This window comes from Larimichthys crocea, chromosome XII, assembly GCF_000972845.2.
Source record: "Larimichthys crocea isolate SSNF chromosome XII, L_crocea_2.0, whole genome shotgun sequence".
In the NCBI taxonomy this organism is placed as follows: Eukaryota; Metazoa; Chordata; class Actinopteri; family Sciaenidae; genus Larimichthys; species Larimichthys crocea.
In genome coordinates this window covers 30,294,787-30,307,185 of record NC_040022.1, presented here as the reverse complement: position 1 = coordinate 30,307,185, position 12,399 = coordinate 30,294,787, and the positions used below count along the sequence as shown (strand labels likewise).

Sequence of the window (12,399 nt, the reverse complement as noted above, 5' to 3'; positions counted from 1 at the left end):
AAAAGTGGCTGATATTTATGCGCCGACGCTTGATGAGGGAACGAGGGACGGAAAGTCGGCAGGTGGACAGGTGGTTCTGCAGAGCGCCGTGATGAACACACAGAAGGCTTCATGCTGAATTGGATGGATGAAGAAACAGATGTTTACAACTCACAAATGTTCACTCCATTGGACGACTCAAGGCAGTTGTATATTAACAGAGAGAGTTAGTTTGGATTTGTTGAATTTTGGTGTATAACCTACAGTAGATGTCTAGAAGCAGACAAGAGGAACAACACTGAAGATATTCAATGTCCTGCTGCTGACGGGGGCAGTAAAAAACAAGAGATAACACTGTCTAATAATATTTTAAGAACATTATTAGGCTACTCATGATGCATTAAAGGAAAACTTTGGTTATTTTCCAACCTGAACCCTGTTTTCACGTGACAGGAACAGCATTTATTGAAATAGTTACAGCAACACTCCATTGACGAAAACGTCAATTTTTCCGCGCAGAACATGAGAATTTCTCGGCTACTGCTGCCTTGATTGGTTAGTTCGCTCGTGTGTCTTTGGTGTCTAATGCATTTATTTGGATCCAAACTATAGTTCATTTCTGACCAGCAACCCTAGTGTTCTGTGGTGAGAATATTATAGATATAACATACACAAAGACTGATATTGATTTATTTAGGTGGGACTTTTTTTAAGTGGCTAAAGTCTGTTTTGTTGCTGCCCACATCTGCAGCACTGGGTTGCCGTGCTGACCACCATCTGTAAATTATACACTGACTATGGACCAATCAAAGAGTGCTGCAGTTCATAGTCTGGTGTTGGAGATTGCCCTGAAACAGGGAATACAAGCTTGAACTTGTCCCTCATGAATTTGGGCAGAGCTTTTGTAAGACTGCCGTGTAACGTCACCGTATCTTCAGAATGATGATAATTAGTCTTGCCCCAACAAGCTCCACAAAACTGGCAAGATCAACGTGATAGAGATGCCAGTTAAAGGGGAACACAACAAAGTCTGTGTATAGGAGTTAGTGCGCTTCTATGTGGTACACTACACTCACTGGCATAGTGGGCTAATTGCAGCAGGGTAGTGTTATCAGCCGTCGTGCAGACCACCAGGAATGGTTGCAACGTTTTGCAGCTTTTTCTTGCAACCATGCGAGACATTAGTACCAACACTTGACTGCAAAAAATATAAATATAAAACATATGTACAACATACATTTGTAAATCGCGACATTCACCACACCGCTTCAGCTCCAGCAGCTTCTCGGCCTCCCTCCCCTTCAGCTACGTGGCCAAAATGGAGACCGTTGACTTCTATACTCAGCTTTTTGACCGTTGCACCATCTGGGTACTCACAGTGCACTGCGTTTTGCTGTAATTGACAGTGTAAACGCACTTATGTACTCAAAATAGCAAGTGTACATATGGAAGTACGCAAATTGAGACATCAGGTGTTGTCGTCACGTGTTGGGACCAGGTGCTCCTCGTTTTTATTATCCTTTTTTTTGCCGTAACTTTCCATCTTGAGTCTGCAGCGGTGCTAAAATCAGCGCGGCGCTATTTTAATCTCAGTCTGTACATGCCCAAACACTCCCGAGAAGAAGGTTAATCAGGCAATCCACTCCACCCTGACCTCTATCAAACAAATTAACCCACATCCTCCACATTTTCCTAGTTACATAAAGGAAAGCCAACAGGTGTAAACTGATACAGTGTCCCGTGTGTGTGAGAGTGCGGGTTAAACACCAGAGAAACTCCGACACAGACACGGATTGTTTACGGCCAGCGGAGACAAAGATATCCTGACCTGCTGCCAACCTGCAGCTCTCAGCTATCACATTAAGAGGTGTTAGTGAGCGAAGCAGCGTGGGGGAAAAAGCAAACCGAAGCCAGAAACAAGGAGACACTGTCTGCTGACATATGGCCTCTGGCATTCTCCCGTTGTCTCTGCTAACGTCCTTTTTTAAAAACAGACAATGAGCTCTCTCTTTAACGCCTGGATCAATCTCATTCTCTGCTCGCGCTGGTACCACAAAGGCCCTGATACCTTTTATATAATAGGCCGTGGCATCTTTGTAAGTCGCTGTTTGTAATTTAGGAGAAAGTTTTTAAGAGAAAACAGCTGGTTTCTGTCTTGTTGTGCACGCAGCATGAACTTCATTAAGCCCTGAGGATTGCACTTTGCTCTTACATAAAGGTTCGCTTATATCTAAGCGTCGAGTTACAGCACTATTATGTAACTGAGCGTGTGTGTGCAGTCCACTGTCTGATTTTTACCACCAGATTTGGACGTTTAAGACGTGTGTGCCGTCTCTCTGCGGAGAAATCAAACTGTTGAACTGTAAATACGTTAAAGGATGAATCAGAACTGAGTGAAGGCATCAGCTGCTTCAGTTGTAAAGCTGTTGTCCTCCGTCGCAGTGGAACATCTTACATAACACACTTCACAAGAACATGTTTTGTTTGGCAGGACATGATACTGTTGTGCCATGTAACTCAAGTACTCAAGGAAAAACACGAGCTACTTGTTCTTTACATTTATCTGACAGCTTCACAGATGAAGAGCTTATGAAATATTTTCTTAATTAAAAGTCATTTAAAAAAAAATGCTGCATTTAAATAAGATTGGACTTTTGGTTAGACAGACTTCAGTCTCTGGATAATGTCACATTTCTGAATGTTTTCCAGAAATTGAAGGTTAATTAAATCAATTTAATCACTAGTTGCAGTCCTTTACAAAATAGTTCAAGTCATTAATAACAATGTTTATCCTCCTCGTCTACAAATGCTCAACTAACTTTAATAAATAATCAATTATGCCAATGTCAATAAATAAGTAAAAAAATAGCTTGTGAGTTTCTGGCTGTCTTATAAAACAGTTTTAAATGTTAAATGATTAATTAAAGGTGTATTGTGTAGGATTTAGTGATTTAGTGGCATGTGACGGTGAGAGAAAAATGTCGGACTGGAGCATCAGTCTTATTTTTTAAGTGATTATACACTGATTAAAAACAGAGTTATTAATAATATTCTGTAAATAGAGCCCACTAAATCTGACACAACAATCCAACACCTCTGCAGATGTGAATGGAAAAACAATACAGGTGTCATTAATTTAAAAAGACATACGTTATTGTCATTATGTTGAAATATCAAGTGTAGTTATCCCAAGATAATCTTCTTAAGATCTCATAAAAACAAAACATTGTTTTTGCGGGATAACATAATTTGTTTTCTCGAGATCGTGAATTAATTATGTTGTTATCTACCTTATCTTATCCTGCTTGATTTCCCGAGATAACGACATAATTAATTCACGATAACGGCATAATCTTGAGGTAACATTTGTTGTTCCAACTTAATGACAAAGATCTTGAGAGAAAACAGGAATTAAAACTTATGACCGCTTAGGGCTTCCGTATCTATCTCATCTGTAAAGCTTGTAATAAAATGATTCATAAACCCTTATTAAAGCTTATAAACGCTGCCTTTAGAAAGCGTTTTTCCTTCTGCAGAGGAATGTTTTGTACACATGATTTAACATTTAAAGTGGGCATGAAAAACCTGTAAAACAAGCACATACAGCCACATGCAGGGTCACTGAATATCACAAACTTACATGTTATTTAACACACAGGAGAGAGAGTTAAAAAATATGTAATAATCATTTTTATATGAGTATTTACATGTTATTTACATGTTATTTAACACACAGGAAAGAAAAAGTTAAAAAATATGTAATATAATCACTTATATTAGTGATTATATTACATATTTTTTAACTCTTTCTTGTTATGTTAAATCATGTGTACAAAACATTCCTCTGCAGAAGGAAAAACACTTTCTAAAGGCAGCGTTTATAAGCTTTAATAAGGGTTTGAATCATTTTATTACAAGCTTTACAGATCAGATATATACGGAAGCCCTAAGTGGTCATAAGTTTTAATTCCTGTTTTCTCTCAAGATCTTTGTCATTAAGTTGGAACAACAAATATTATGCCGTTATCGTGAATTAATTATGTCTCGGGAAATCAAGCAGGATAAGATGAGGTAGATAACAACATAATTAATTCACGATCTCGAGAAAACAAATTATGTTATCTCGCAAAAACAATGTTTTGTTTTTACGAGATCTTAAGAAAATTATCTTGGGATAACTACACTTGTTATTATAAGAAGCTGGCTGGTTCTTCTTATGAGTATTTACATGTTATTTAACCCACAGGAAAGAAAGAGTTAAAAAATATGTATTATAATCACTTTTATATGAGTATTTACATGTTATTTACATGTTATTTAACACACAGGAAAGAGTTAAAAAATATGTAATATAATCACTTTTATATGAGTATTTACATGTTATTTACATGTTATTTAAATGTTATTACGTGTTATTTACATGTTATTTATGACACAGGAAAGAGTTAAAAAAATATGTAATATAATCACTTTTATATGAGTATGTACATGTTATTTACATGTTATTTAACCCACAGGAAAGAGTTAAAAAATATGTAATATAATTACTTTTATATGAGTATGTACATGTTATTTACATGTTTTTTAAATGTTGTTTACATGTTATTCACATGTTATTTAAATGTTATTTACATGTTATTTATATGTTATTTAACACACAGGAAAGAGAGTTAAAAATATGTAATATAATCACTTTTATATGAGTATTTAAATGTTATTTACATGTTATTTAAATGTTAATTACATGTTATTTAAATGTTATTTACATGTTATTTAAATGTTATTTACATGTTATTTACCATAATATCCAGGCTTAACTCAGCCCGCCTACTCTAACACCTGATTGGCTCTGCTTCCCTGGTCCTTCTCGCTTCTCATTGGCTCAAACCGCCGTCACTCAACATCTCCCCACCGCTGTTTGGGCGGCGGGGTACAAAAGGAGCGAGCGGCTCATTCAGCGGGGAGCATCCTGTCACTAACCGGGGGAGCGGCGAGCTTTGCTGGGGGGGGAGCTTTCTGGTTCGGTCCGGTCCGGTTCTTGGCTGGTTCTTCTTATGGATGTTTTTCTAGCTTAAAGACGAGGCAGCGAGCCGGTATTTGACCCAGAATGTCGCTGAGAAAGAGACTAAAACGGCGCCTTTGTCTGTGAAGCGGGAGTTCCCGCTGCCGGTGCCTTGTATGAAAGTTAGCATCACGTTAGCTCGTATGCTAGGCCTTCCGTTAGCGCGTGAGTTATTGTTTTAACGGTTTGTTTGTTTTGGCGGGCTTTTTGTTTGTTTGTTTGTTTGCTGAATTCAAAAACAAACCGTGACATGAAGAGAGTCAACAGCTTCCAGAGGTGAGTCCCGCAAACACACGGACATTTAAACGGTTAACACCTCCATCAGGTGAGCCTCCTCCTCCTCCTCCTCCGGGTCCGTGAACCTGTGCGTCCATCCCGGATGAGTCAGAGCTGATGTTACCGTGTGGGTGCGTCATGACCGGAGCTTTAAATGTTCAGTTTTATACATAAAGTTTGACACTTTATTCATTAAATCAATGACAGCAAGTTAATTTAGTGTATATATAATGTATATAAGGAATAAGTATTTTGAACATTTAAAGCTCAAGGATGGTGAAAACTTCTGTTTTAAATAAATTAATTAGCAATTAATGATTAACATCTACTTTGAACAGTTAATTGATCATTTTGTTTATGAAAATGGCAAAAGTTTGTCAAAATCTTCTGGTTTCAGTCATAATGTGATATTTTTCTGTATCTTTGAGTTATAGACAAATTAAAAAAAAATTTAAAAAATCATATTTTAGTTGGTTAAACTACAAATCAGGACAGAAAGTAATTTAGAGTATAAATAATAAAAAATTAATAAATTGTGAACATTTAAAGCTCTCAGATGGGTGAAAACTTGTTGAATTTTGTTTTAAAGTCAATTAATGATTTGCTAACTGTTTTTTGATAGTTGATTTTAATTTGTTTAAGAAAAATGACAAAATTTTCTGATTTCAGCTCATAAATGTGAATATTTCTGTATCTTTGAGTTATAGACAAATGTAAAATCTATGTTTAGTTGGTTAAATCACAATCTAGGACAGGCAGTTATTTTAGTATAATAATTAAATAAATTTGGAGTTATTTGAAACTCTCCAGATGGTGAAAACCGGTTGAATGTTCTAATATTATTATCAATTGATGAGTAGCTAACTATTTGATAGTTGATTTTAATCATTTTGTTTAAGAAAAAATGTCAAAATTTTCTGGTTTCAGCTCATAAATGTGAACATTTTCTGTATCTTTGAGTTATAGACCAATAATAAAAAATGTTTTTTAATCATTTTAGTTGGTTAAATCTACAAATCCAGGACAGGAAGTTAATTAAGTATATATATAATAATAATTAATGAGTCATTTAAAGCTTTAAGATGTGTGAAAACTTGTTGAATTTATGTTTAAATCAATTAAATTAGTCAATTAATAATTAACTAACTATTTTTGATAGTTGATTAATCATATTGTTTGAGAAAAATGACAAAATTTGTCAACATTTTCTGATTTCAGCTCATAAATGTGAATATTTTCTGTATCTTTGAAAAAATAAAACATTTAAAATCATATTTTAGTTGGTTAAATCTACAAATCCAGGACAGGAAATTATTTAAAGTTATCAGTAATTATATACATCTTAATTAATTTAAGTCAGCTGGAAACTTGTTGAATTTCTCTGTTTATCCTTTTTAAAAGCTGCAACAATTAATCGATTAGTGAGCTATTTCCAATAACTGATTATTCGTTCCAGGTCATTTGTTTATGAAATAATGTGCAAATCTTTCTGATTTCAGCTTCTCACATAATAATCGTTAGTTTCAGAGTTAAACTGTAGTTCTCTATCTGAAGGTGAATGAACTGTCAGGCTGACCCTCATGATGTGTGTTTACATTCAGTGTTTGTTCAGTTCCCGATAAGTTAATTATTCACTTTCTGTCGTTCCACGTCTAAACTACGTGACCGCTGTGATATCGATCCGTCACGTGTTACGTCTATGATCTATAGTCTGCTGAAGGTTTTCTACGTTAAGTTAAAAAAGGTGAAAAATGTCATTGACTTCTTTTTAACGTCTCGTTCTGTCCAAGGTACTCAGCTTCAAATTACAAAGAGAAAAGGCAACAAGTTATCGGATTTGAGGAAATGTTGATGTCAGAGGCTGTAAACCGACTTCTTCTTTGTCTTGTGTGTGAAACTACTTTTAATAATTGAGTTGTTTGGTCAGAAAATGGTTAAAAAGACGTCCTCGGATGTCTCGTTTAGTCCGCAACCCCAAATAAATTCAGTTTCCTGAAATAGTCAGAGAGTCGTCACGTTTGACGTCGACCGATCGTCGCCGCTCTGGATGAACTGATTTTGCTTCTTCTATCCTCGATGGTTGTGTTGCCTCCTCAGAGTCGGCGTGTGCGTCTTCTCATTAATTTCCTGTGTTCGTGTTTCAGGTTCATGAACAGACGAGCCTCCGCTAACTGCCGCTACCAGCCCACCTGCTACGAGCATGCTGCAAACTGCTACACTCACGCGGTGAGAGGCTTTGTTGGTTTTTATTTCTTAAACGTCGCCACCTGAATCATTTCCTCTTTTTTTTTTTAAACAAGTTTTTTTCCCCCCCTGTCGCAGCTCCTCATCGTGCCGGCCGTCGTCGGCATGGCTCTGCTGCATCGCCTGTCGGACAACGGCTGGGAGAGGATCACTGCCTGGGTGTACGGCATGGGCCTGTGCGCCCTCTTCCTCGTCTCCACTGTGTTTCACATCATCACCTGGAAGAAAAGCCACATGAGGTGAGGAGGAGCGCGATGATGAAGGGGACTGTAGATCACCGACTGTCACGGTGTTTTGACGTGGATATTTTGGTCTCTTGCCATTCTTCAGCTCTGTGGCAGCGTCACGTTACTTTGGTTTCCAGTTTCTCTCCGTCACAGTGAAGTTTACAGCTTCAAGGCACTGATGTCATTTACAGAAATAGATTTCTGTGTGTGCCACATTTGAAGGAATATCGAAGAAGAGAATTTTACTCTTTAGGATCTGTGTCGGTTTGTTTCTCTCCGTTAAAGGAAAAGCTGCAAACGTTTAGACATCAGGTGTGTCGTCTTCTTAACATCATAGACAAAACATGGCGTTACATCCCCGTCTATCAACAACAAACATTTTTTAAAGGCGAGAAATGTATCAAAAGGAAAAGGCAGTTCAAAATCAGGAGATCACACTCAAGAAGACCAAAAATAACGGACACGTTAGACAGAAACGACGGCTCTAAACGAAGTTTCTTCTTGTTTTTGTTTTACTTCACTTACGCCACCCAATTTAAATGTTTTCCTGAACAAGCAGACAAACTATAGATAAATAAATAAATAAAACACAGAATCAAAATTGATTTGATGAAACCAGATGATGTGGACCCGTGTGTGTGTTTCAGGTCCGTGGAGCAGTGTTTCCACATGTGCGACAGAGTGGTCATCTACTTCTTCATCGCTGCCTCCTACACACCTTGGTGAGTGTCACACGGAGCGCGTCACGAACACGGATACACGATTTTTAAAAAGTCCTCGCGTTGATCCGTGTTCTGTTTCCTTCCTGTCAAGGTTGAACCTGCGTGAGCTCGGCCCGCTGGCAGCTCACATGCGCTGGTTTGTTTGGCTCATGGCTGCGGCTGGAACCATTTATGTCTTCAACTACCATGAAAAGTGAGTTCACGGGACAGCGGAGTGTGTTGACGGGCTCAGACAGTCATTCGTGTAAAATGAAATCAGCTTTCCTTTACCTTTCTGTGACATAAAATAACAATTAAACGATAAATTAAGTGAAAAATATAAAAGTTTACAGTTTAAAGCTCTTCACATGTGAATTTTCAGTCGTTTTTAAACTATTTTCTTACTTTTTAGAGATCAAACTTGATCGATAGAAAAGTTTGTCCCTCCAATCACGTTTCTATAATCATCCCACAGTTCATTTAAACAACTTTTTAACCTTTTTTAAAAGTTAAATTTTATCACAAACTTAAACGATTGCCATCCAGCTGAAAATCAGTAAAGGACAGTTGATTTCTTTGTCCTCTCTTGATTGTTTGGTGTCGACTGAGGCCGGTTTGACGAGTTTTGTGTCATTGTTCGTGTTCGGTCACAGTCGTGGCATCTCGCCGAGCGCTGACACCTTTTGTCGCCCCGTACGCGACGAGCTGAAAACACAGAATCTGACACACAAAGCTGGACGTGTTTCTGTCATTGTTGAAGCTTTACACACACACACACACTCGGACACGGTGGTTTTGTTTTTGATTATCACGAAACCACAAATGTTTGACATTCGTCTGAATTTGCATCTCGTGGTTTTTGTCCTCACAGATACAAACTTGTCGAGCTGGCCTTCTACTTGACGATGGGTTTTTTCCCAGCATCTGTCGTGACGTCGATGGTAATATTCTTATTTTATTAATACATTCGCTGTCGGTTCATTTTGCATGTGTCGACTCATCACGTCACGTGTTCCACCCAGCAGCAGGCTGGAAGTGTCACGAGTGTTTTTAACTTCCCGTTCTCGTTGAACTGAAGAAGTCTGCAGAGAGTTTGACGACAAGATGAAAGTTTTACCCATAAATATTTAGAGATTAATATCACTGTAAACATGTTAAACGTATTTTAATGTGTTAATTTCTGCTGCCCTCTTGTGGTTTCAGTGAGAATAGCAGTTATTTTAATAGATTTATATGTCATTGGATAAATTCAGGTTCAAACCTGTTGAGTCAGAAGGATTTCTGTCGCTGCAGAAATCAGAAAATACTGTCACACATACATGGACTTGGTTGTAGATGCGTGAGCTACTCAAAGAAAGGTGACACCTGACTTCCACTCAGCATGAACACCCTCAGAACGGTGCAGGAGTATCACAGGATAGCTAGAAAAGTTACAGACTTACAGAAACCACCTATGGTTGATCAACTTAAGGTGCAAACGGCACAAAATCATCCCGGACAACCTCCGTCTAGGGTCCGAAGTGCAGAAAAGATCCTAGACGGATCCACGTCAACTTTTTCGACAAGGCTGACCAACTTCACTGGCAACGCCCCAGAACTCCAGTTACCCCAGATTGAACTCTTCTCAAACAAAGACCTGGATGACTGAGAACCTTTAGCGGACTTCTTGCACAACTATTAGAGACGAATTCCCTCAGAAACCACCTAAGGTTGTTCAACTTAAGGTGCAAACAGCACAAAATCATCCCGGACAACTTCCGTCTAGGGTACACAAAGCAGAAAAGATCCTAGAGAAAGCACAGAGGGTAAGACTGAAGAACTGACGTCACATCTGCACAGTCCTGGTGGATGTACAACCAAGTCAAGTTACCCCAGATTGAATTCTTCTCAAACAAAGATGATCTGGACGACAGAACCTTCTCAGACCAGCACCAGTATCACGGTGTTCATCTGTGAAGGTTCTCGGTCGTGGTCTTGGTTGTAGATCCGTGAAGACGATCACCTCTCATCTAAGAGACTTCTTCATAAGTTCTGCACAGTCCTGGAGAAAGTTACTGACTTTGTAAAGACTGAGGAACATGCCAAGACGACTGAGGGCCTTCAGACTCTTCTCCATGTTTTTAGAGATTACGTTGTTGTGTAAAACGGGCATTATTTTCTCGTGTGTCCTGCAGAGCAACACTGACGGGCTTCAGGAGCTGGCCTGCGGCGGACTCATCTACTGCCTCGGTGTGTTCTTCTTCAAGAGCGACGGCGTCATCCCCTTCGCCCACGCCATCTGGCACGTGTTCGTGGCGCTGGCCGCGGCCGTGCACTACTACGCCATCTGGAAATACCTCTACAAGGCGCCGAGCGCCGACACCCTCCTCCAGTCGTGACCACGGCCACGAGCGGTGGAGGAGGGAAGGAGGCTGGACGGCACGTTTAGTCCCTCAACTGCCCGCCGAAGCTGCAACGACAGCCGAAAAAGTTTACGAAGACGCTGACCGTGAATTGTTTACTGTTTTCTAACGCGGAGAACAAAAAAGCTGTTTTGTACAACTTTCAGTGAGGGAGGTGAGTTTAGACTTTTTACAGTCGACCCCGGCACATCGACGAGCGTTTGACATGTTTGATAGTCTTTTGTATCACTTGAAGTCGGCCACATTCCACGTCGGGGTCGGGGGGAAACCTGCAGATTCATTCATATCAACACGAACACAGAGGACATCGGACGAGGTGCTAAAACTTCAGCAGGGCTGGGCATCATCGCTACCAAAATAAAACTTTTGATATTTTTATTTTGGAAAATACAAACATATCACACATTTTTATCATCTTTAAAAAAAAGAAACCAAAGATCCGAGAAGCGACTGAACAAGAACTTTTCGAGGGGAAAGGCTGAATTCAACCGGGCACGAGAAGCGTTCAGCTCGTCAGACTTTGTTTACTTTCAGATTTGGTCACTTTCCTGGTTTATGTGCTTCTAAATATGCGGAGGCTCGCTTCTGAACCGGAGCTGGTGGGGTTCGAAACATTGACTACGATGGCACGCAATGTGGCGCGACGGGTAAAGGCTCAACCGGGCAAGGATGCGACACGTTCTGCACGTTCCACGCCGTGAAAGTTTATCGTGGCCGTTCAAGTCGGATGTTTCGAAGCTCACCAGAAGTGCCGAGGTCTGTTTCGGACGCAGTGAGCAACTCGTGTCAATCTGCAGAAACAACCTGTCCAAACTTATGATCATAGAAAGAAACAAATTAATTACAAAGATTAAATCTGAGCGAGTTAAAGTCTGGTGAGCTGAACGTGCTCGGTGGGATTTCCCCTTTTTAAATTTGATCTAAATCAGAAAGTTTCTGATATTCGATGCCAACTTTGTACCACAAAGTATGAACTTTGACTCCCAGCCCCTCCGACAGCAGCTCAGAGAGAACTTTTCTTTTTGTTCTCCACACTGCATGTTCAGTTTCTGACCTCGTCGTCTCTTCTGTGAGTATTTAGCGCCCCCTGCTGACGGGCCGCTGTAAGACTGACAGCATTTCAGGTGTGTAGGTGTTTTTTTTTTATTTTAATTAACGAGCCAAACGACGAGAATTCTTCCACTTTATTATAAATGTGAACGCTGTGTGTGTGTGTGTGTGTGTGTTCTTTGTCCAGTTTTACATTTCCACTGATTGTCACATTTTGCACCACTCGGACGAGCAGCAGTTGTTTCCCGTCTCACGTTTTGTTGCTTTCCATATTTCGACATTTGACCACTCTGTTTTGTAACGTTTGTATTTCCCGTCCTCTTCACAAACAAACAAACAAACTGCTTCCTGTCTGTCCCGTTGGCTGTTAATGGTGCTACGTGTACGTGAACGCTCCTCCACGATTTCTGATGGGACTGTAATAATAATAATAAAGAAAACGTCTGAGACTCCACAAA

General features: G+C 39.5%; 1 protein-coding gene across 2 annotated transcripts; it reads left to right on the top strand.

Annotated features, from left to right (window-relative positions):
* The first annotated feature begins 4,924 nt into the window (after window positions 1–4,924).
* Window positions 4,925–12,399, top strand: mmd (monocyte to macrophage differentiation-associated). 2 transcript variants are annotated; one of them, XM_010746519.3, is made up of 7 exons: window positions 4,926–5,317; window positions 7,462–7,543; window positions 7,640–7,800; window positions 8,436–8,510; window positions 8,602–8,703; window positions 9,361–9,430; window positions 10,664–10,941. In XM_010746519.3, the coding sequence occupies exons 1-7, from the start codon at window positions 5,292–5,294 to the stop codon at window positions 10,865–10,867; spliced, it is 720 nt and encodes a 239-aa protein (XP_010744821.1). In that variant the 5' UTR covers window positions 4,926–5,291; the 3' UTR covers window positions 10,868–10,941. The 2 variants fall into 2 exon arrangements, with proteins under 2 accessions (XP_027140722.1, XP_010744821.1); XM_027284921.1 differs by lacking the exon at window positions 9,361–9,430 and having other exon boundaries at window positions 4,925–5,317; window positions 10,664–12,399.